Source organism: Ovis aries, chromosome 14 (genome assembly GCF_016772045.2).
Source record: "Ovis aries strain OAR_USU_Benz2616 breed Rambouillet chromosome 14, ARS-UI_Ramb_v3.0, whole genome shotgun sequence".
Lineage (NCBI taxonomy): Eukaryota > Metazoa > Chordata > Mammalia > Artiodactyla > Bovidae > Ovis > Ovis aries.
The window spans coordinates 46556917-46583437 of NC_056067.1; the positions used below are offsets into that span (position 1 = coordinate 46556917).

The 26521-nt window shown below is 40.1% G+C and overlaps 1 protein-coding gene across 6 annotated transcripts in view; it reads right to left on the reverse strand.

The window, feature by feature from the left end:
* Positions 1-1145: 1145 nt before the first annotated feature.
* The window catches only part of ZNF793 (zinc finger protein 793), a 35339-nt gene continuing 9963 nt past the window's right edge, over positions 1146-26521 (reverse strand). For 2 of the 6 annotated variants that reach the window (XM_015099980.3, XM_015099981.3), the window contains exons 4-6: positions 11027-11156; positions 9968-10063; positions 1146-6783 (exon numbers count right to left, since the gene is read on the reverse strand). In XM_015099980.3, the coding sequence (XP_014955466.2) occupies positions 5804-6783; positions 9968-10063; positions 11027-11156 (1206 nt within the window). In that variant the 3' untranslated portion in view covers positions 1146-5803. Of the gene's footprint in view, positions 6784-9967; positions 10064-11026; positions 11157-11263; positions 17503-26521 lie in introns of all 6 variants that reach the window. The other 4 variants (XM_060398574.1, XM_060398573.1, XM_042230902.1 and 1 more) reach the window with 4 other exon arrangements.

A 26521-nucleotide genomic window follows, 5' to 3' on the forward strand; every position in this document is an offset into this window, starting at 1 on the left:
GAGTTACTTCAGTCATGTCCAACTCCAGCCGTGTGCGACCCTATATGGACTGTAGCCTGCCAGGCTCCTCTGTCCATGGGATTCTCTAGGCAAGAATACTGGAGTGGGTTGCCATGCCCTCCTCAGGGCTAACGTGTAATTTTTTTTTTTTTTTTAATTATTGAACTTCTCTGGTGGTCTAGTGGTTAAGAATCTGCCTGCCAATGGAGGGGACATGGGTTCTATCTTTGGTTCAGGAGGATCCCACATGGCTCAGAGCAACTGAGACTGTGCGCCACAGTTACTGAGTCTGTGCTCCAGAGCCTGTGCTCCGCAACAAGAGAAGCCACTCAATGAGAAGCCCTCACACAACTAGAAGGTCGTCCCTGCTTGCTGCAACTATAGAGAAAGCCCGTGCACAGCAATGAAGACCCAGCATAGCTGAAAATAAATAAAATAAAAAACAATAAAAAGAAATTATCTGCAAAGTATCCTGCCCTAGATATTAACTACAAAGGCAGAAATAGTAGCTTTAGAGTAGGGAAATCTGACAGTGAGCACCCTGACCAAGGTTAACATCACCAGTAAGATTTATCACCATGATGTGCCTGCTGATATGATGAATGGAAGATGCATCTCTTCTGTAATATTAATGCATAACCCACTGAATCAAACCCAAATGGAGGGATAGTCTACAAGATAACTGGCCAGTATTGTTCAAAAGTGTCTAAGTCATGAAAAACAAAAGACTGAGGAACTATCATAGACTGGAGGAAACTGAAGAGAAATAACAGGCAATGTGGGATCTGGACTGGATCTTGGACTAGATGAAGAACATCACTGGGAAGGGCTTATAATGGTATAGCAATGTTTTCCTGGTTTTGATCATTGTATAATGATTATATAAAGTATTAACATTAGGGGAAGCTGAGTGAAGACTATTCAGGAACTATTTTGCAATTTTTTTGAAAGTCAAATTATTTCAAAATAAAACCAAAAAAAAAATCTCTCTACTTGAGGGATTTCTTGAAGTATTGCCTTTTGCTCTTTAGATCTACATGTCTTCTTTACTCTGGTGATATCCCAAAGACTGGATTAGGGGAAAAGATAATAGACCAGGCCAGGGTGCCATCTTGTCAGAAAATGAAAACATTTCCCAGGCTTCATGTATTTCAAAACACGTCTTTCCCCTTTATTTTCTTTTTCAAATTACAAAAGTTAATGTTTGTAACAAGTCAAACCTTTAATACAAAGGTATATAAATTAAACAACTATTTCTGTTCCCCACCAGGGTAATCAATGTTAATTAACACCTTGTTTTATATCCCTCCACACTTTTCTTTGTCCATATAAACACATGCATGCATATATACACATATAGGTATTTTAATTTTAAAAAATAGATTTTTAAACTTAACAATATACCACAAATATCTCCACAAATGAAGTTCTACTAACCCTTCAGATTTCTTAATCATACATTGGACATATCATATGTGGTTCAGATATTTACATATTTTTTCTTCTGGGCTTTTCCCCCCTAAATCTCCCATTAACCATCTACATCACCCACCTCCCCCCAACCCATTGCATACTCTTCTATACTTTTCTCCATGCATATGAAATCTTACACAAACACATGATACATGTTTATCACTCATAGACACCTAGAAGCATTTTGTAACTGATTTACAAAAACAGAGTCATGTTTTACACACTTATTTTTATCTTACTTTTTTCACTCAAGAAAACATTGTGGAATTTCATTCAAGTTCACTAGCATAGTTTTAACCTGTCCACCTTAATGGCTATATATACATCCTATGGAGTGGACATACTATAGTTCCTTCCCTCTTCTAATATCCCTATCTCCTTGCCTCTTCCAATTTCCAGTATTTATTTTGATGTCAGTGTTTTTTGCCACTAGGAACAGCATCACAATAAATGTAGATGTCTTTTATGTATTGGGGTTTTATTTCTAAGGAAAGATCCCCTAAAGTGAGTACTTTCACTTATAATAGATGTACTTTCAGTTATAATAGATGTCAGGTTGTTTCTCAAAAGAGCTGTAAGAATTTATGTTTCTACCAGCAGTAGCTAAGTTCATTCTTTGTTTCTGACAGCAAAAAGCATTCCTGCTCTTTCTTGCCAGCCTGATTGTATACCGTTATCTCATAACTTTAATCTGCATTTCCCAGCAATTACTAAGGCTAAACATTTTTTGATAAGCCCATCAGTCACTTGGATTTGCTCTTCTCTCAACTATATTCTTTGCCATGTTTCGTTACTGGGCTATTTTTTCCTGCAATATGACGAGCACTTTTTCTCTGACTGCAAATATTTTTCCCCCAAGTCATTGTTTATTGGCTGTTGATGGCATCTTTTGCTGTGCAAAAGACTGAGTTTTTCATGTAGTCAAATATTCATGTAGTCAAATATTCATTTAGTTAAATATTCATTTCACAGTTTTTGAGTGTCTTGTATTGGTAAAGTTAATCTCCCCCAGTTTCCAGATTGTACATGTAGTCTCCTTTTATTTCAAGAATTTTATTGTTATTTTAAAGTTTTAAATCTTAAGCTCATCTGGAGTTTTTTTCATATGGTTTGTGCAGTTAGTTCAACTTTACTTTCTTCTTGATTAAAAGTCAGTTGTGCCAGAATTATTATTATTATTATTTTTTTAGATAAACAGTTCCTTTCCCCTATGGTCTGAAACTATATGCTTTCCATATGTGATAAAACTCATATACACTGCAGTTTATTCAGTATTTACTATTCTGTTCCATTGATGTATTTATCAGTTCTTTTGCCAATATTACGTTAATTTGCTTAGAATGACTTCATCTTATATTATGACATTGGCATGAAAATTTCTCTTTTATACTTGTCTAGATTCTCAGGCATTTATTTTTCCATATGGAATTTAAGATCATTTCACATAATTTTTTTTTTTTTTAAAGAGGGAGTTCCTTGGTGGTCTAATGGTAAGGATTCAGTGCTTTCCCTGCCATGGCTGGAATTCAATTCCTGGTCAGAGAACTGAAATCCCATAAGCTGCAGGGGGAAAAAGAAAAATCAGTGGGACTTAATGTAATTCCAAAAGAAGTGCATGCAAATTTTAAGACGTTTATGGAGAAAATCTCTTGATTTCTATACCCTGTCTTCTTAGAAAATTACCTTTTTAACTCAAAGAATCTTAAGTCTCTCCATATATTGATATACAATCCCATCATCAGCAACAGGGAACAGTTTTACCTTTTTTTAAACCTTATTCATAACAATTATTCAATTTTCTTTCTTATCACCTTCACTGGAACTTCCAAGATAATCTTTAGTAAAAACAAATGACAGTGGACATCTATTAAACTATTAAATCCTTGATTTAAAAAAAAATGGTTTCAAAATAAATAAATAAATAATGGTTTCAGCATAACATATACTATAGGGTTTCGGTAAAGAAAATCTAGGTAGTTATCATTGCTTATAATTTAATTTGTATTTTATTAGATTAGAAATGTTTATAAATTTCATTAAATGCCTTATCAGCAACTATTGATAGCCTCTTCTCTCCTAAGTTAATTTTATTGACATGTTTCCCATTACTATTGTATTGGCTCTTCATATCATGATAACTTTTCCTTGGTCATTATATTGTTGTTTAGGTATACTGGTAAATTCTGTTTTCTATTATTCTCATTATAGTTTTTGTTCCTATATTCATGAGTAAGGATGGTCTGGAGTTTCCTGTTTTCCAACTACCTTTATTTGGTTTTGGTGTTAAAACTTGTTCTGGTTTCATAAAATAAATTGGGGAGCATAGTCTATAGGATGAAATATTTTAACTAACACTGGAATTACTCTTTCTTTAAAAGTTAGATAGAACAAATCATGAAATCATCTAGGCATGGAGCATTTTTCAATCATGAACCTTTCACTTTTCCAAATTCTCCAATGGTAATTGTTCCATCAAGTTTTCCACTATGTACTGCAATTTTCATAGCCTGCATTTTGCTAGAATAGCATCTATTTCCTGTTTCAAAAATATGTTGATCTACAGTTGCATAAAATATCTTATCATTCTTTTTTTTTTTTTCTTGCCATGCCTTCCAGCTTGTGGGATCTTAGTTCCTCGACCAGGGATTGAACCTGGGCCCCTGGCAGTGAAAGGGTGGAGTCCTAACCACTGTCCCACTGGGGAATTACCCTTATCATTCTTTTAAATACATCTTTATCTTTGATTATATTTTCTCTTTCATTCTGGATTAGGCATTCTTACAGGGAGACAAATCTTGAACAATGTGACCATCTGTTTTCTTATATAAATGACATGGCAGCTCAAAGAGATGGACTTGAATTGGAATGATGAAAACAGTTGGATATCAGTGTCCAGGACACTAGCAGGGAAATGTATAGGGAAGGAAAAAAATCAATGTTGCTGAATTAATCTGGAGGGAAAAAAGAAAGGAATTCTCCTTCATTGGTCTGTGCATGAAATATTTCTCAATTATAAGACTCATAAAAAGTGTCTTTCCTACTAATTTGCTGCAAGGTATCTTAAGCAAGACTAAGAAAACAGGAATAGTGCACAATATATCAGGGCCACACTACTTTCTGTGCGCATGTGCTAAGTTGCTTTAGTCATGTCCGACTCTGCAACCCTAGGGACTGTAGCCTGCCAGGTTCCTCTGTCCAAATCCAGGCAAGAATACTGGAGTGAGTTGCTGTGCACTCCTCCAGGGGATCTTCCTGACCCAAGAATCAGACCCTCGCCTCTTACATCCCCTGCATTGGCAGCCAGATTCTTTAACACTAGTGCCAACACTACTTTCTATTAAGTAATGAATATACTGAGTCATCATTTTGTTCACTGAGTGTTAAGTTGTAAAACTATTCCGTAGCTTTGTCTTTAACATTAAAAAAGGCAAAAAAAAAAAAAAGTTTACTTATTTAATAATATATTTACATACTAAAATAATAAAGGCAAAACAGTGCTTTTTTAAAGTTAAAAACGTTTAATAAAGTTTTTGACTAATTTAACAAAAGATATTAAAAACATTATTATTCAGAAAATGGACCAACAACAAATATTATGGCCATTTACATGTATTACAAAAAGACAGAGAAAATATACTGGTTTAATATGTTAAAGCTTTTTAAAAAAATAGTTGGTTATGCTATTATTATTATTGTTGCTGCTTGTATTGTTAAAAGGTTTCTCAGGTGGCTCAGTGGTAAAGAATAAGCCTGCCAATGCAGGAGATGTGCGTTCAATCTCTGGGTTGGGAAGATCTCCTGGAGGAAGAAATGGCAACCCACTCCAGTATTCTTGTGTGGAAAATTCCATGGATAGAGGAGTCTTGTGGGCTACAGTCCATGGAGTCACAAAGAGTTGGACACAACCGAGCACGCACACATGTATGTAAAGACACCAAAAGACAATGGTGATATTTAGAGTGAAAAAGTTTGGTGAATGGCATTCTAAATATGTGCTTGATATTCAACTTAAATTCACATTTATAATTCTAAAATATAGTGCTTATTATGTGGGTCACTATGAGACATACCATAATATACTTTTAATTTTCTTCACATATATTTTGCGTTCTGTGATCATTCCGTTTAATATATTTTAAACTTTCATAAGCCAAAGTGATCATGTTTATGTTTTAAATATAGAGTATTTTCTATAATCTTTTGTATAAAATTTTCTATCACAATTGGAATATGACTTGCCTTATGATGAAAAACCTGGTCAAAATTCATTAAATATAAGATTTTTCCTAAGGATGAATTCCTCCACATAAAATGAAATAGGATATCTTGCTCAAGGCTTTCCTACTATTTTTAGGTCATTCCTATAAGCATTCTTCCTAGCATGGATTTTCTGATGTCTGCTGAGGTTTGGCTTCTGATAGAATGCTTTGCCACATTCATTGCATCCATAGGGTTTTTCTCCTGTATGTGTTCTCCAATGTTTATTGAGGCATGACTTTTGACTGAAAGATTTTCCACATTCTCTACAACGATAGGGTCTTTCTCCTGTGTGTATTTTTTGATGTACATTGAGGTATGACTTCTCACCAAATGACTTCCCACATTCATTGCACACAAAGGGTCTCTCTCCTGTATGTGTCCTCTGATGTTCTCTGCGGTGTGACTTCTGGGTGAAGGCTTTTCCACAAAAAAAACATTCAAAGGGTCTAATACCAGTGTGTATTCTCTGGTGCTTAATGAGGGTTGACTTATGTGAAAAGGCTTTTCCACAGTCAGTACATCCATATGGCTTCTCCCCAGTGTGACTTCTTTGATGCCTAATGAATTCAGACTTGTAGCAGAAGGCTTTTCCACATTCAGAACAGACATGGGGTTTCTCTGTAGGTGGAATCCTCTTACGTTTACACACAAGAGAATCGGTTGCTGGGGGTTTATACATAAGTGCTGGGCTATGGCTGAAAGCTTTTTCACAGTGACTGCATTCCCAGAATTTTTCTTCATTTTGTCTTCTGTCATGCTCTGTATGTTGTAACAGTTTTCCATATCCATAGCACTCATCTTGCTTTTTTGAGTAGTTTTTCTTAAAACCATTTAAGTCTAAATTATTGTTCACACTCTTTCCACAAGAGTCCCAGTTATTGGAGCTTTGAATTGAAGGAAAAAGGTCAGTGCTCAGATGTGATATTTTCCCACACTTATTACATTCATGGCTTCTTTCCTTGGGGAACGTTTTCCTGCTGATGAATGGACCTTGCCTCAAAAGCGTGTCTTGCCGCCTTTTCCTGTGGATGTTAACTTGCCAAATGTTTTCTGGAGAAAATATAGGAAAATGTTCCTTATTAATCTGTGATTATGATCTGGAATAAAACTATTTGGGAAATGCCCTAAAAATTTTAAGGGTGCACAGTATATGAATAGAGGGCATGGATCATAACTAAAGGCACCAATGCAGGGAAGTGTCATTTGAGAATAGAAGATTCAGAAACTGGCACAAATGGAATGGACCATGACACAGAAGATAGGAATAATTTTAAAGAAGAGAGGATATTACAGAGCAGTAGTTGGCAAACATGTTCTTAAAGAATCAGAGAGTAAATATTTTAGGCTTTTTGGGCCATATGGTCTTGGTCACAATTACTTAACTTTTCCACTGTATGGCAAGAACACAGACAGTATGTGAATATAAGGGTATACCTGTGTTCCAATAAAAACTTTATTAACAAAATTTGGTGGCTAACCTATGGGCTGAAGTTTGCTGATCGCTATTACAGAGGAAAGAGGTTTAAATATCATATAGCACTTTGTTACCAGCGCATGGTTCTCAATGGTCAGCATCAGCCTCACCTGGGAACTGATATCATGACAAATATGTGGAATCTTGGGCCCCACCCCTAAACCTACAGAATCAGATTCTGCATTTTAACAAATTGCCAATGCTTATATTACGATTTGACAAGCATTGATACAGCAGTCAGAGAGTTTATCATGTTGCGATAGTTAGACAAAATATAAATGGCCAGGGCTCTAAGATGAACTAGATAAAAGAAGGAATTAACCAAACTAACTAGAGTTTAAAGCAGGAGTTCTTAACTTGGTATACAGAAATCTGGGGAGCTGTGAACTTGGATACGGGAAAAAATTACAGCTTTATTTTCACTAAGTTCTAACTACAATTGAGCATTTCCTTTGATTATGAATGTGAATACCAAACACACTAGTATTAGCTCCTGTAACTTTGTGAGTAAGGTATTTTCATGTCACATTATAGCTGTCAAAGATTTCTCAAAATGTGTTTACAATCATCTCTATTTTGAGGTCATGACAATTACTTGACCTGATAGATCTCACTATTTATTAATAAGGAAGCATATCTACTATTATCCACTAATATCATTAATATTTTGACATTGCATTTTCCAACTTTATTTCAGTTAATTACTGTATTTTAGTAATTTGTTTTTCATGTAATCTTAAGGATTTTTTTTTTACATGTTTCACCAGAATGCTTAAGAGCTCTATGGCACAAAACTGATTAAGAATTCCTGACTTAAAGACATTCAGGCATGAGATAATTTGGGTTCAATTTTAGGAGAAGTCAGTGGAAAATGAAAAGTAGACAGAAAGATTTAAAGTCATTCTTCAAAGGAAAAAAAAAAAAACAGAACTAGCACATATGCATAGAACAATTAATGAGTTCATGGTAGCAAAACACTGGAATGAGAAGTAAGCTGAGGTAGGTATATGCGTGCACTTGTGTGCATGTGGGGTGGAAGGGATGCAGCAAGTAGAAAAGAGGATGACTTCAGTTTTTGTCCCCATAAAACAGGGATGAGTGGCTACAACTATGGAGATGATCCGCAGACTGGTAAAATGATGGGCAGGGGAGCCTAGGTGGTACAAGGGGGATAAAAGTTGGTAAAATGGCAAAGAGGCTAGTTGTGAAGATCTTATGGTTTCAGAATGGATGAACTCTTTAAGGGAGTTACACCATTGAGAAGAGAATCAAGTCTAGAAGACAGAAAATACAGCATTCCCTTGGAAGGAAAAGGCTAGGTTGCAACCAGGGTATTAATATAAGAGGATATAGAGCACTTAGAAAGGAGGGCTGACTGGATAACTTTTTCACAATTATATAAAATTCTTGAAAGATGAGAAAGAAAAAGTTGATAGCCAGGTTACAATGGCTTCAGGAAGGTTGATGAGCAACTGCGTGAAGCAAAATATACCTCAGAGGGCACTAGACTGTGATGGTTAAGAATACTGGTTCTAGGGACTTCCCCAGCAGTCCAGTGGTTAGGACTGCAAGCTTCCACTGCAGTGGGTACAGGTTCAATCCCTGGTCAGGGAACTAAGATCCTATGTGTCATGTGGCATGGCCAAAAAAAAAAAAAAAAAGAATACTAGTTCTAGAGCCTGACCACCTGAGTTCAAATCCTCATTTGGTCCCTTACTTTGTTATATGTTCTTAGACAAGTTTCTTAACTTTTCTGTGATGCTTCCTCATTTGTAAATGGGATCATAAAGGCTAGTAATAAACACCTCACAACTGTTTTAAGGGTTGAATGAGTTGATATATGTAAAGGATTGAGAAAAGACCTGGCACAAAGTGAGCACACACTGAGTGTTGGCCAGGAATTCTAATGCTGTTTCGGTCACTACTACAACCAGTGGAAAGCTGGATAGTGGTAATCCTAAACACATTATTTTAGGGAGAAGCATGAAAATGACTTGAATGTTTGAAGGTTTTATTTAATATTTAATTCAACTATGTGATTACAACACTAAGTATAAATGGCATAAAGTGATCTGGAAATAGATGGCACTGAATCTTCATGCTAAACCCATGACTTCACTGAAGAAGCAGAAATCCAGAGGCATCCTAAAGAGTAGGCTACCAACACTCAGAGTACCAGGGATTATTGTTGAGAAATTTTATAGAGCTGAAGGGAGAGGGGCAGTTATTCTGAATATTAAATAGAAGGGGTTAAGACAGGCTATCCTCAGCCTCCTTCACTACCCAACTGTTCCTGGTCACTTCCTGGAATTCACTGCTTCCTCCTCTGTGACTTAAGGAAATTAAGGGACTCAGGGATAACTTACAGGATTCAGAAAGGATGGGAAGTGAGACTGAGTATGGCAGGCAGGTCTGGCGCCTTTTACCCCAAAACCGTTAGAGTAGAGGTTAGAAAGGGACCAGCAAGAACAGAAGACTCACAAAGCTTACTTGCAAGAATCCCTATATGTGAAAGAAAAATGTACTGATAACCTCGAGAGAGAGAGAGAGATCAAGGATTCTGGAGAAAGGGAGATGGAGTAAGCACATGGAGTGGGATGCATGGAGCCTGAGCGGTCACCAAGAAGGCTAAATAAAGCTCTCAGAGAAATGTCTCCAGCTGCTTCAAAGCTCTAAGGCTTTGAAGAGCTGGATCCTGAACAAAATTCTAAAGCTGCCAGCCTCCCATAATACGTCTTTTGCTGGACTGATCATACTTACCCTGACAGTGGCAGCCTGAGCATGCCGCCTCACAAATCCAGGGTGCTTCTTCCTGCTCCAGCTGGAGGATCACATATGGTTTGGTGCCTTCATAACCTGTTCCAGAGAAATGATCCAGGCCTTGGGCTGAGCTCCGTGATCTTCAGGGCCATTCAGGCAACATTAAAGGCTGCACAACAGACATTGTACTTGGGAGGAGACTATACACACACCTTGTCTGGAACTCAAAAGGAACTAGTCATCCAGGACCACTGAAACTCAAGCCACACTTGCTGAGGCAACGCAGTATAAGGGTTAGGAATGAAAACTGTGCAGCCAGACTGCTGGCTTTCAAATCCCACTTTGGCTCTGCTATGTACTAGGTGGGTGACACTGGGCAAGAGTCTTAACCTGTTTGCCTCAGTTCCCAAATGTGTAAAAGAGTGGTACTAACAGTACCTACCGTCTAAAGCACTTATGAAGATTACACAAGTTAATATTTTTCAAGTGGCCAGGGACTTCCCTGGTGGTTCAGTGGTTAAGAATCCTCCCTGCAATGCAGAGGACATGGGTTTGATCCCTGGTCAGAGAACTAAAATCTCATATGCTGCAAAGAAACTAAGTCTGCACATTGCAACTACTGAAGCTCATGCACTCTGGAGCCATGCATCCCAACTACTGAGCCCCTTGCAGCACAACTAGAGAGTCCCACATGACACGATGAAGATCCCACATGCCACAACTAAGACCTGACACAGTCAAATAAATAAATATTAAAAGAAATAATAAACAAAGTGGCTAAAAATGTCTGGCACATAGAAAATGTTTGGTACTTCAGTTACTTTTTAAAAAATATTAAATAATTTAATTAATTTATTTTAATGCACCAAGTCTTAGTTGCTGCATGTGGGATCTAGTTCCCTGACCAGGGAATGAACCTGGGCCCTCTGTATTGGGAGCTTGGAGTCTCAGCCATTGGATCACCAGGGAAGTCCCGGTACTTCAGTTACTTTTAGCAACTGAAAGAAGAAAAGTGGTCATTCAAGCGTGATATAGACTGTGCAGCAGAACTGTTCTTACCCACTGAGACGAGGTTGCTGTAGGTCTCCAACATCACATCCCGGTACAGGGCCCTCTGTGCAGGATTAAGCCCATGCCACTCCTCTTGCGTGAAGCCCACTACCACGTCCTTGAATGACACAGGTCTCTGCTGAAGATGAAATGAAATTGGGTCACACGGGGAAAATGCAGGCAGGAGTGGATGGTCCTGATTTTCTATAATGTTCATAGGTTAGAGCTTATTTTTTAATCACTTACTTAATTTTTTGGCTGTGCTGGATCTTCCTTGCAGCACGTGGGCTTTCTCTAGTTGCAGCAAGCAGGAGCTGCTCTTTGATGCGGTGCTTGGGCTTCTCATTGTAGGGGTTTCTCTTGTTGTGGAGCATGGGCTCTAGACAAGCAGGCTACAGTAGTTGTGGCACATGGGCTTAGCTGCCCTGAGGCAGGTGGGATCTTCCCGAACCAGGGATCAAACCCATGTCCCCTGCATTGGCAGGTGGATTCTTATCCCCTGGACCACCAGGGAAGCCCCAGGTCAGATTATTCTGATCATTTATCTTTTTTACCTTTTCTATTCCTGGCTTTGGGCTCTATATGGTGGGATTGGAAGCCACTGTCATTTAGACTTTGGGTCAACACATATTGACTGAAGACTGTGTGTATGACCCAGTCCTGGTCACTGGGGACACAGTCATGGATGGCTCCTGACCTCAAGGAGCTCACAGCCTGGCTGGGACAGCGATATGTAAGGCCATCAGGGTGAGATGGTAAGGGATGTAACAGCAGGGTATCTGGGCTCTAGTATGCAGAGAAGTGAACTGTCCACTAAAATTATCAGGGTCTAGGACTTCCCTGGTGGTCCAGGGAAATGACTCTGAACTCCCAATGCAAGAACCTGAGTTCAATCCCTGGTCAGGGAACTAGATCCCATATGTTGCAACTAGAGATCCCACATGCTACAGTGAAGACAGAAGATACCATGTGCTACAACTAAGACCCAGTGCAACCAAATAAATAAATATTTTAAAAATTATCAGTGTAGTGAGGCTTCAGTGCTAAGGGATGTGTGTGCAGCTGAGTGTCCTCTGCAGAGATGGAGAAATTGCCTTCCTTGCAGAGGGAACAGCATAGGGCAAACAAAAGCATAAGGCAAACAGTGATATGTAAAGGCAGCAACTTACTCAGTTACAGGGGAGAGTACACAGGCCTGTGAGTTATGAGATGATGGACTGGAAGACAATAAGAAATCTATCTAGGAAGTGGTGTGTGTGGAAAGCACATTCTAGAAGGCATGTGAGTTTCCTGCATCCTGTGCCCAGTGGTATAATGCTAACTCTAAGCAGACTGTGAAAAGATGAGGACATACATTGTATCCCTACAGTAATCACTAAACTCATAGTGCAAAGAGGTGTACTGAAGTAAACAAAGAGAATTCTAAGAAATATCCCATTAATCCACACAAATACACACACACAAGAGAAAAGAAACAGAGGAACAAAAGCAAATGGGACAAATAGAAAACCTAATACCAAAGATATACATCCAACCATACCAATAATTACATTTATATTAAACTATATTAAATTATTGGAGAAGTAAATGGCAACCCATTCCAGCAGTCTTGCCTGGAGAACCCCATGGACAGAGGACCCTGGTGGGCTACAGTCTATAGGGTCGCAGAGTCTGATATGACTTAGCAACTGAACAACAACATATTAAACTAGAAGGTTTATTTAACACATGATTAAATGCTCCAAAAACTCAGAGACAGTTAGACTGGATAAAAAAGGAATACTGCCTACAAGAGATACAGAACTCAGATAGTTTGAAGGTGAATGGATGGAAAGAGCAATGTGGTGGGCGACCTGAAGGGAGGAGAAAGGAAAGACTCTGCACTAATGCAGATGGAAGATGATGCTCCTAAGTAGGACAGAAACAGTGAGACAGAGAAGGATCACTGTGAGGAAGAGCTGAACCTGCACCTTAACTGGTTGTGGGGGGTGAAGAAGGTATAAGGTTGACACTCAGGTATCTCAAAGGCAACCGGGTGATGGTGGTGGTAAACTGGAGTTGACAAAAACAGCAAAAGTGAAGAGGGCACGCTGTGTTGGGGACACACAGGTGGAGACACTTGACAGGCAGCAGGATGAATAGATGAGCCATGTCAAGATCAAGGTCAGGAACAGAGCTAAAGCTACAGGAGGTGCCAGCACAGACATGGTAGCCTGCAGTGTGGGATCTCTCTGCAAGGAGACAGGATGAGCAGAGCACTCAGGCCAGAGCCCCAGGGCACACTAATGAGTAAGAGGCCAATGGCAGGAGAGTTCAGCTAGAGACCCAGAAAAGGAATATAGTTTGGGAAGGAGGCTCCACAGCCTGGCAAGCCTCAGATGATAATGTTCATGAAGTCAGTCCTCTGATTTAGGGCACAGAGAACAAATTCTTCAAAGAGCCCTGTGCCCTGGGACAAGACAACTGCTGAGAGAGCTCCACTGGTACTAACCTAAGAAGGCATCTGTTGTGATATTGTGATGTATTAAGAAATATATACTGCTTACAAGAGACCCACCTCAAAACAAGGGACACATACAGACTGAAAGTGAAGGGCTGGAAAAAGATATACCACGCAAATAGAGACCAAAAGAAAGCAGGAGTGGCAATACTCATATCCGATAAAATAGACTTTAAAACAAAGGCTGTGAAAAGAGACAAAGAAGGCCACTACCTAATGATCAAAGGAACAATCCAAGAAGAAGATATAACAATTATAAATATATATGCACCCAATATAGGAGCACCACAATATGTAAGACAAATGCTAACAAGTATGAAAGGGGAAATCAACAATAACACAATAATAGTGGGAGACTTTAATACCCCACTCACACCTATGGACAGATCAACTAAACAGAAAATTAACAAAGAAATGCAAACTTTAAATGATACATTAGATCAGTTAGACCTAATTGATATCTATAGGACATTTCACCCCAAAAAAATGAATTTCACCTTTTTTTCAAGTGCTCATGGAACCTTCTCCAGGATAGATCACATCCTGGGCCATAAATCTAAACTTGATAAATTTAAAAAATCGAAATCATTCCAAGCATCTTTTCTGACCATAATGCATCAAGATTAGATCTCAATTACAGGAGAAAAACTATTAAAAATTCCAACATATGGAGGTTGAACAACACACTTCTGAATAACCAACAAATCACAGAAGAAATCAAAAAAGAAATCAAAATATGCATAGAAACTAATGAAAATGAAAACACAACAACCCCAAACCTGTGGGACACTATAAAAGCAGTGCTAAGAGGAAAGTTCATAGCAATACAGGCATACCTCAAGAAACAAGAAAAAAGTCAAATAAATAACCTAACTCTACAACTAAAGCAACTAGAAAAGGAAGAATTGGAGAACCCCAGAGTTAGTAGAAGGAAAGAAATCTTAAAAATTCGGGCAGAAATAAATGCAAAAGAAACAAAAGAGACCATAGGAAAAGTCAACAAAGCCAAAAGCTGGTTCTTTGAAAGGATAAATAAAATTGACAAACCATTAGCCAGACTCATCAAGAAGCAAAGAGAGAAAAATCAAATCAATAAAATTAGAAATGAAAATGGAGAGATCACAACAGACAACGCAGAAATACAAAGGATCATAAGAGACTACTATCAGCAGTTGTATGCCAATAAAATGGACAACGTGGAAGAAATGGACAAATTCTTAGAAAAGTACAGTTTTCCAAAACTGAACCAGGAAGAAATAGAAAATCTTAACAGACCCATCACAAGCACAGAAATTGAAACTGTAATCAGAAATCTTCCAGCAAACAAAAGCCCAGGTCCAGACGGCTTCACAGCTGAATTCTACCAAAAATTTCGAGAAGAGCTAACACCTATCCTACTCAAACTCTTCCAGAAAATTGCAGAGGAAGGTAAACTTCCAAACTCATTCTATGAGGCCACCATCATCCTAATACCAAAACCTGACAAAGATGTCACAAAAAAAGAAAACTACAGGCCAATATCACTGATGAACATAGATGCAAAAATCCTCAACAAAATTCTAGCAATCAAAATCCAACAACACATTAAAAAGATCATACACCATGACCAAGTGGGCTTTATCCCAGGGATGCAAGGATTCTTCAATATCTGCAAATCAATCAATGTAATTCACCACATTAACAAATTGAAAAATAAAAACCATATGATTATCTCAATAGATGCAGAGAAGGCCTTTGACAAAATTCAATATCCATTTATGATAAAAACTCTCCAGAAAGCAGGAATAGAAGGAACATACTTCAACATAATAAAAGCTATCTATGACAAACCCACAGCAAACATTATCCTCAATGGTGAAAAATTGAAAGCATTTCCCCTAAAGTCAGGAACAAGACAAGGATGTCCACTTTCACCGCTACTATTCAACATAGTTCTGGAAGTTTTGGCCACAGCAATCAGAGCATAAAAAGAAATAAAAGGAATCCAAATTGGAAAAGAAGAAGTCAAACTCTCACTGTTTGCAGATGACATGATCCTCTACATGGAAAACCCTAAAGACTCCACCAGAAAATTACTAGAGCTAATCAATAAATATAGTAAAGTTGCAGGATATAAAATCAACACACAGAAATCCCCTGCATTCCTATACACTAATAATGAGAAAGTAGAAAAGAAATTAAGGAAACAATTCCATTCACCATTGCAACGAAAAGAATAAAATACTTAGGAATATATCTACCTAAAGAAACTAAAGACCTATATATAAAAAACTATAAAACACTGATGAAAGAAATCAAAGAGGACACTAATAGATGGAGAAATATACCATGTTCATGGATTGGAAGAATCAATATAGTGAAAATGAGTATACTACCCAAAGCAATTTACAAATTCAATGCAATCCCTATCAAGCTACCAGCCATATTTTTCACAGAACTAGAACAAATAATTTCAAGATTTGTATGGAAATACAAAAAACCTCAAATTGCCAAAGCAATGTTGAGAAATAAGAATGGAACTGGAGGAATCAACTTGCCTGACTTCAGGCTCTACTACAAAGCCACAGTCATCAAAACAGTATGGTACTGGCACAAAGACAGACATATAGATCAGTGGAACAAAATAGAAAGCCCAGAGATAAATCCACACACATATGGACACCTTATCTTTGACAAAGGAGGCAAGAATATACAATGGAGTAAAGACAATCTCTTTAACAAGTGGTGCTGGGAAAACTGGTCAACTACTTGTAAAAGAATGAAACTAGATCACTTTCTAACACCCCACACAAAAATAAACTCAAAATGGATTAAAGATCTAAATGTAAGACCAGAAACTATAAAACTCCTAGAGGAGAACATAGGCAAAACACTCTCAGACATAAATCACAGCAGGATCCTCTATGATCCACCTCCCAGAATTCTGGAAATAAAAGCAAAAATAAACAAACGGGATCTAATTAAAATTAAAAGCTTCTGCACAACAAAGGAAAATATAAGCAAGGTGAAAAGACAGCCTTCTGAATAGGAGAAAATAATAGCAAATGAAGCAACTGACAAACAACTAATCTCAAAAATTATACAAGCAACTTATGCAGCTCAATTCCAGAAAAATAAACGACCCAATCAAAAAATGGGCCAAAGAACTAAATAGACATTTCTCCAAAGAAGACATACAGATGGCTAACAAACACATGAAAAGATGCTCAACATCACTCATTATCAGAGAAATGCAAATCAAAACCACAATGAGGTACCATTTCACACAAGTCAGAATGGCTGCGATCCAAAAATCTGCAAGCAATAAATGCTGGAGAGGGTGTGGAGAAAAGGGAACCCTCCTACACTGTTGGTGGGAATGCAAACTAGTACAGCCACTATGGAGAACAGTGTGGAGATGCCTTAAAAAATTGCAAATAGAACTACCTTATGACCCAGCAATCCCACGGCTGGGCATACACACCGAGGAAACCAGAATTGAAAGAGACACATGTACCCCAATGTTCATCGCAGCACTGTTTATAATAGCCAGGACATGGAAACAACCTAGATGTCCATCAGCAGATGAATGGATAAGAAAGCTGTGGTACATATACACAATGGAGTATTACTCAGCCGCTAAAAAGAATTCATTTGAATCAGTTCTGATGAGATGGATGAAACTGGAGCCGATTATACAGAGTGAAGTAAGCCAGAAAGAAAAACACCAATACAGTATACTAACACATATATATGGAATTTAGAAAGATGGCAAGACAGGAAAAAAGACACAGATGTGTATAACGGACTTTTGGACTCAGAGGGAGAGGGAGAGGGTGGGATGATTTGGGAGAATGGCATTCTAACATGTATACTATCATGTAAGATTTGAATCACTAGTCTATGTCTGACGCAGGATACAGCATGCTTGGGGCTGGTGCATGCGGATGACCCACAGAGATGTTATGTGGAGGGAGGTGGGAGAGGGGTTCATGTTTGGGAACGCCTGTAAGAATTAAAGATTTTAAAATTAAAAAAATAAAAAACTAAAAAAAAAAGAAAAGAAAAGAAAAGAAATATATATATTTGGTCTTCTTGCCTGATTCCGGGCACAGAGCTTCTTAAACCCTTGTAACTTCCAGAGTAACAGGAGTCATAGGAAGGTCCTTTATTATTAGTAACAAGCCCATGTCAATCATAACAGAGTTTATACTAATGATGTAACTCTTTGAGGATGGGGTCTGGTTACCAGAGGAACCAACCAGGTATTAGTTGGTTGGGACCTACAGCCATATAGCCCCCAGCCTCTGAGGACAGGAAAGGGATTTGCGATTAAGCTAATCATCAAAGGCCAACAATTTAATTAAGTATGCCTATATAATGGCACTTCCATAAAAATCTTGGAGAGCTTCCAGTTTGATAAACATATCCAGTTTGGGGTGTGCACCCCAAATTCTCTGGAGACAGAAGCTCCTGGGCTCAGGACCCTTCTGTATCTTGCCATACATACCCCTTTATCTGGCTGTTCATTTGTGTGTGTATTAGTCACTCAGTTGTGTCTGACTCTGCAACCCCATGGACTGTAGGTGGCCAGGCTCCTCTGTCCGTATAATTCTCTCCAGGCAAGAATAATGGAGTGGGTTACCATCCCTTCTCCAGGGGATCTTTCTGACCCAGGGACTGAACCCATGTCTCTTGCACTGCAGGCAGTTTCCTTACCATCTGAGCCACCAGGAAAGCCCAATGGCTGTTCCTTTATATCCTTTAAAATAAATCTGTAATAGTAAGTAAAGTGTTTCCCTGAGTTCTGTGAGTAATATAAAATTATCAATGGGGAGGTACCCCAGTTTATAGTTGGTTGTGAAACAGGAAGGAAGGGGGCAGGATACAACCTTTAAAAGAATGACAGTTATGGAAGCTATGACAAAAACTGGTCAGAACTGATGAGGTCCAAGATGGCGGATGATTCAATTTCCAGTGGACCTTGAGCCTCATTATATGCTCATTGTAATACATTAGCATATGTTAAATGACACACCCACATGTGCCATGACAGTTACGAGGCCAACCATAAAAGGCCAGAAAGGTGAGTAGCAGCCCAATTTCTGAAAATACCTCAGTTCAGTTCAGTTCAGTCACTCAGTCATGTCCGACTCTTTGCAACCCCATGAATTGCAATACACCAGGCCTCCCTGTCCATCACCAGCTCCCGGAGTTCACTCAGACTCACGTCCATCGAGTCAGTGATGCCATCCAGCCATCTCATCCTCTGTTGTCCCCTTCTCCTCCTGCCCCCAATCCCTCCCAGCATCAGAGTCTTTTCCAATGAGTCAACTCTTTGCATGAGGTGGCCAAAGTACTGGAATTTCAGCTTCAGCATCATTGCCTCCGAAGAAATCCCAGGGCTGATCTCCTTCAGAATGGACTGGTTGGATCTCCTGGAAGTCCAAGGGACTCTCAAGAGTCTTCTCCAACACCACAGCTCAAAAGCATCAATTCTTCGGCACTCAGTTTTCTTCACAGTCCAACCCTCACATCCATACATGACCACTGGAAAAACCATAGCCTTGACTAGACGGACCTTTGTTGGCAAAGTAATGTCTCTGCTTTTCAATATGTCATCTAGGTTGGTCATAACTTTTGATTCTCCAGGAAAGAATACTGGAGTAGGTTGCCATTTCCTTCTCCAGGGGATCTTCCCTAACCAGGGATCGAACTGGGGTCTCCTACATTGCAGGCAGACGCTTTAACCTCTAAGCCACCAGGGAAGCCCTCCAAGGAGTAAGCGTCTTTTAATTTCATGGCTGCAGTCACCATCTGCAGTGATTTTGGAGCCCCCCAAAAATAAAGTCTGACACTGTTTTCACTGTTTCCCCATCTATTTCCCGTGAAGTGATGGGACCAGATGCCATGATCTTTGTTTTCTGAATGTTGAGCTTTAAGCCAACTTTTTCACTCTCCTCTTTCACTGTCATCAAGAGGCTTTTTAGTTCCTCTTTACTTTCTGCCATAAGGGTGGTGTCATCTGCATATCCCTACCCTTCCCCAAAATAGATGGAATAATCCTCCCACTCATTGTTCAGTCACTCAGTCATGTCTGACTCTTTGCAACCCCATGGACTGCAGCACTCTAGGCTTCTCTGTCCTTTACCATCGCCCAGAGTTTGCTCAAATTCATATCCATTGAGTCAGTGATGCCATCTAACCATCTCATCCTCTGTCATCACCTTTTCCTTCTGCCTTCAGTCTTTGCCAGCATCAGGGTCTTTTCCAATGATTCGACTCTTTGCATCAGGTGGCCAAAATATTGGAGTTTCAGCTTCAGCATCAGTCCTTCCAGTGAATGTTCAGGGTTGATTTCTTTTAGGACTGACTGGTTTGATCTTGCAGTCCAAGGGACTCTGAAGAGTCTTCTCCAGCACCACAGTTTGAAGGCATCAATTCTTCAGCACTCAGTCTTTCTTACTGTCCAGCTCTCACATCCATACATGACTACTGGGAAAACCATAGCTTTTACTATACGAAACTTTTTGGGCAAAGTAATGTCTCTGCTTTTGAATATGCTATCTAGGTTTGTCATAACTTTTCTCCCAAAGTGCAAGCATCTTTTAATTTCATGGCTGCAGTCACCATCTACAGTGATTTTGGAGCCAAAGAAAATAAAGTCTGTCACCGTTTCCACTGTTTCCCCATCTATTTGCCATGAAGCGATGGGACTAGATTCCGTGATCTTGGTTTTTTAAATGTTGAGTTTTAAGCCAGCTTTCTCACTCTCCTCTTTCACCTTCATCAAGAGGCTCTTGAATTCCTCGTCAATTTCTGCCATAAGGGTGGTGTCATCTGCATATCTGAGGTTATTGATATTCTCCTGGCAATCGTGATTCCAGCCTGTGCTTCATCCAACCTGGCACTTCACATGATATACTCTGCATATAAGCAGTGTGACAATATACAGCCTTGATGTACTTCTTTCCCAATTTGGAACCAGTGCATTTTTCCATGTCTGGTTCTAACTGTTGCTTCTTGACCTGCGTACAGGTTTCACAGGGGGCAGGTAAGGTGGTCTGGTAGTCACACCTCTTGAAGCATTTTCCAGTTTGTTGTGATCCACACAGTTAAAGGTTTTAGCATAGTCAATTAAGCTCATAATCAATTAAGAAGTAGATGTTTTTCTGGAATTCTCTTGCTTTTTCGATGATCCAACGGAAGTTGGCAATTTGATCTGTGGTTCTTCTGCCTTTTCTAAATCCAGCTTGTACATCTGGAAGTTCATGGTTCATATACTATTGAAGCCTAGCTTACAGAATGCTGAGCATTACTTTGCTAGCATATGAAACAAGTGCAGTTGTGTGGTAGCTTAAACATTCTTAGGCACTGCCTTTCTTTGGGATTGGAATGAAAACTGACCTTTTCCAGTCCTGTGACCACTGCTGAGTTTTCCAAATTTGCTGGCATATTGAGTGCAGCATTTTAACAGCATCATCTTTTAGGATTTGAAATAGCTCTGCTATTATTGTATCATCCCCACTAGCTTTCTTCATAGTGATGTTTCCTAAGGCCCACTTGACTTCGGACTCCAGGATGTCTGGCTCTAGGTGAGTGATCACACCTTTGTAGTTATCTGGATCATTAAAATCCTTTTTGTATAGTTATTCTGTGTATTCTTGCCTCCTCTTCTTAATATCTTCTGCTTCTGTTAGGTCCATACCATTTCTGTCCTTTATTGTGCCCATCTTAGCATGAAATGTTCCCTTAGTATCTCTAATTTTCTTGAAGAGACTTCTAGTCTTTCCCATTCTATTGCTTTCCTCTATTTCTTTGCATTGTTCACTTTAAAAGGCTTTCTTATCTCTCCTTGCTATTCTTTAGAACTCTGCATTCCCTCATTAGCCTATGAAATTACCTAGTCCATAAATACTAACCACCCCACATTCGGTGTCTCTTGCCTTCTGAGATGGCCCCCACTCTCTCTGTGGTGTGTGTTTCTCTCAGGGCCATTCTCACCTTATGAGAGGGACCATATTCTATGGAATGTGTATCTTTGTAAATAAATCCACTTTTTACCTACCACTTTGTCTCTCACTGAATTCTTCCTGTGATGAGACATACAGAACGTGAGCTTCATTAAATTCTGAGACTGGACCCGTGATTTCAATGAAAAGACAATGGATTCAAGTCCCAGTCTGGGTTTTGGCTGGGTTGAAGTCCCAGTCTGAACTGTGTGGTTACAGTTGGTCAGAAGTTCAGATGATAACCTAGGATTTGCGACTGGCATCTGAAGTGGTAGTAGGGGGGCAGTCTTGTGAGAGAGAGCCCCTAACTTGTAAGATCTGCACAGAATTGGAGAATTGTTTAGTTTGGGGAAAAAAAACCTCCTCTACTCTTGTGAGTAAATAGATTTTCCTTTAGTACTTTAGATATATCTTGAAGTGACCTAGAGAATTTAACTTTGCCCAAGGAAAGGTCCACTTCACTTTAAATAGCAAGAAGAGATAAGAAAGCCTTCCTCAGTGATCAATGCAAAGAAATAGAGAAAAACAACAGAATGGGAAAGACTAGAGATCTCTTCAAGAAAATTAGAATGATTTGGGAGAATGGCATTGAAACATGTATACTATCATGTAAGAATCGAATCACCAGTCTATGTCCGATGCAGGATACAGCATGCTTGGGGCTGGTGCACGGGGATGACCCAGAGGGATGTTGTGGGGAGGGAGGTGGGAGGGGGGTTCATGTTTGGGATCGCGTGTACACCCGTGGTGGATTCATGTCAATGTATGGCAAAACCAAAACAGTACTGTAAAGTAAAATAAAGTAAAAATAAAAATTGAAAAAAAAAAAGAAAATTAGAGATACCAAGGGAACATTTCATGCAAAGATGGGCTCAATAAAGGACAGAAATGGTATGGACCTAACAGAAGCAGAAGATATTAAGAAGAGGTGGCAAGAATACACAGAAGAACTGTACAAAAAGATCCTCACGACCCAGATAATCACGATGGTGTGATTAGTCACCTAGAGCCACACATCCTGGAATGTGAAGTCAAGTGGGCCTTAGAAAGCATCACTACGAACAAAGCTAGTGGAGGTGATGGAATTCCAGTTGAGCTATTTCAAATCCTGAAAGATGATGCTGTGAAAGTGCTGCACTCAATATGCAAGCAAATTTGGAAAACTGAGCAGTGGCCACAGGACTGGAAAAGGTCAGTTTTCATTCCAATCCCAAAGAAAGGAAATGCAAAAGAATGCTCAAACTACCACACAATTGTACTCATCTCACATGCTAGTAAAGTAATGCTCAAAATTCTCCAAGCCACGCTTCAGCAATACGTGAACCATGAACTTCCAGATGTTCAAGCTGGTTTCAGAAAAGGCAGAGGAACCAGGGATCAAATTGCCAACATCCGCTGGATCATCAAAAGAGCAAGAGAGTTCCAGAAAAACATCTATTTCTGCTTTATTGACTATGCCAAACCCTTTGACTGTGTGGATCACAATAAGCTGTGGACAATTCTGAAAGAGATGGGAATACCAGACCACCTGACCTGCCTCTTGAGAAACCTATATGGAGGTCAGGAAGCAACAGTTAGAACTGGACATGGAACAACAGACTGGTTCCAAATAGGAAAAGGAGTACGTCAAGGCTGTATATTGTCACCCTGCTTATTTAACTTCTATGCAGAGTACATCATGAGAAACGCTGGACTGGAAGAAGCACAAGCTGGAATCAAGATTGCCAGGAGTAATATGAATAACCTCAGATATGTAGATGACACCACCCTTATGGCAAAAAGCGAAGAGGAACTAAAAAGCCTCTTGATGAAAGTGAAAGAGGAGAGCGAAAAGTTGGCTTAAAGCTCAACATTCAGAAAACAAAGATCATGGCATCTGGTCCCATCACTTCATGGGAAATAGATGGGGAAATAATGGAAACAGTATCAGATTTTATTTTTGGGAGGCTCCAAAATCACTGCAGATGGTGACTGCAGCCATGAAATTCAAAGACGCTTACTCCTTGGAAGAAAAGTTATGACCAACCTAGATAGCATATTGAAGAGCAGAGAAATTACTTTGCCAACAAAGGTCCGTCTAGTCAAGGCTATGGTTTTTCCAGGGGTCATGTATGGATGTGAGAGTTGGACTGTGAAGAAAACTGAGCACCAAAGAATTGATGCTTTTGAACTGTGGTGTTGGAGTAGACTCTTGAGAGTCCCTTGGACTTCCAGGAGATCCAACCAATCCATTCTGAAGGAGATCAGCCCTGGGATTTCTTTGGAGGCAATGATGCTGAAGCTGAAACTCCAGTACTTTGGCCACCTCATGCGAAGAGATGACTCATTGGAAAAGACTCTGATGCTGGGAGGGATTGGGGGCAGGAGGAGAAGGGGACAACAGAGGATGAGACGGCTGGATGGCATCACTGACTCGATGAACTTGAGTCTGAGTGAACTCCGGGAGTTGGTAATGGACAGGGAAGCCTGGCGTGCTGCGATTCATGGGGTCGCAAAGAGTCGGACACGACTGAGCGACTGAAATGAACTGAAGGAAAGGTCTGACGTCAGTTCCCAGAAGTTAATTTCTAAGCCCCTGGAATGTCCTCCTAGATTAAAGTGTCTTGGTTTACCTGGCGCCTTGGGCTACACCAGATGTTCTAACAACATGATTTCTGGGGGAAGCTCTGGCTCACAGGCATCAATTAGCTCAGCCTCCACTAGCAGGCAATCATGTCTACTTGACCAACCCCAAATACAGCTCTGGACACCAAGGCTTAGGTAAGCTTCCTGGTTGGCAATATTCTGTACCATCACACGTGATTGTTGGGAGAATTTCTTACTGTTCGCACTCACTGGGATAGGACACATGGAAGTTCAGTGTGTGGAACTCTCCTGGACTCTGCCCCAAGCACCTCTTTTCTTGGCTGATTTTAATCTTTGTACATCTGCTGTAATGAATCCTAACTGTGAATACATCGTTCTGCGGGTCTTTCTAGCAAATTATCAAAACTGAGGGTGGTGTTGGAAACCTCCACACTTACAAATGCTGCCAAAATGAGGGTGGTTTTGGAACTTCCCTGGTCATCCAGTGGTTAAGAATCCACCTGCCAATGCAGGATACAAGGGTTTGAGCCCTGGTCTGGGAAGATCCTACATCCTGCAGTGCAACTAAACCTGTGTGCCATAACTCCTGACGATTGTGCGCCCTAGAGTCTGTGCTCTGCAACAAGAGAAGTGACTATAATGAGAAACCCTCTGCAACTATAGAGTAGCCCCTGCTCTCTATAACTAAAGAAAGCTCATGCACAGCAATGATGACCCAGCAGAGCCAAAAATTAATTAATTAATTTTTTTAAAAAAGCAGCAAAGGTGGCTTTGTGGACTGCCGTCTAACTTTACAGTCACTGACAGACACAAGAGGCAGTAGGGCAGATCAGCTAAAAGCATGGACTTTGGGGCTGGACTTACTGAGCTCAAATACATGCTATACCACTAAATGCATGACCCTGGGAAAGCTATTTAACGTCTCTGCCTCAGCTTTCTCATCTGTTGAATGGCAACAATAATAATGTGTGTCTTTCAGTTATTATAGTATGAGGTTTAAATGAGTTAATATATGTCAAGCCTTTAAACTGTGCCTGGAAGATGACAGTGCCACATAAAGGTACCTATGTTACTTAATGAGAAAAAAGATTGTAAGTCGATATTTTAAAAATCTGTTAAGAAAGGGAAAACAATTCTAAAGGACAGAAAAAGGGAGGGTGTTAATGGGGTGGAAAGCCCTAGCGCACTGCACAGTGGCAGTGGCACCAGCCCACCACCTCTGGGAGTGGCCAGAGGAAAGAAGCATTGAGAGGGCCCTGCAGAGACAAAGGGGTTGAGAGCAGCCACTCTCCACTCCCAGGAGACTGCAGGTCTCCTTGATGAATGCTAGTGTGGCACTTGAGGAGTGGCCCACGTAAGTAGATGTGAAGACAGGACCAAAACCAGGATGGAGGCAATGGAAGCTGGCACCTGGGACCCCAAGATTCACACAAAGGCCGTGGAACAGAGAAGGTGCCAATTAGACACCCTCACTGATGCCAAAACAGCATACTGTGGTAGCAGGTGAGCAGCAATCAGGCTTCATCTTAGAGCACAGGGCGTAGCTCTGGGTGACAGGCTCTGGGTCAGTATTCCCCAAACAGAGCTAACTGGAATGGGATGAAATAGGATGGAGTAGAGTGGAGTGGGATGGGATGGGATGAAACAGAATGGGGGGGGGGGGGCGGGGCGAGAATAGAACAGAAGAGAAAAAAGTAGAAGAGACATAATTTTGCACCTAAAGGGCCATGCCATTTATATAAGGATGAAAAGGATGGATGAAACACTGAGGCTGTAAAATCAGCAAGACTTAGGTCTCCTGCATTGGCAGGTGAGTTATTTACCACTCACGCCACCTGGGAAGTCCTAAAATCAGGAAGACTTGGTGACTGAGTGTGAGAGATGGAAGGTGGGGAGACGTCAAGGGTAAGTCTCAGGGTCTGGGCTTGCCTGGGGGTTTGGGTTGGTATTATCTCCTGAGATGAGAAACAGAGAAGAAGAGACAGAAAAAATTCAACTTTGCACACATTAAACTGAAGGCAGCCAAAGGCACAGATGTTAGACAAAGGGGTCAAAAGTTCTTGGAGGAGGCCTGGGCTTAGATATGGAGGAGGCAGCCACGTGCAGAATCACCAGCACCCACCTTAAGAGTGGATGAAACCAGGACTTCCCTGGCGATCCAGCAGTTAGGACTCTGAGCTTTAACTGCCAAAGGCAGTGATCTCTTCAATCTCTGGTTAGGGAACTAAGATTATGTGAGGCAGCCAAAACAGAAGAAAAAGAGTGGCACCCCAGAGGCCCCAGAGAAGGTTCAAACCCAGAGGAACATCAGTGTCTGCGACATAAGAAGATGGAAAGAGAAACCCCAGAAGAGGTAGGGAAGCTGTAGGGAAGCACTATCCCTGGCATGAAGGAAGGAGGCCTAAACTTAGTAATAATAACAAACAC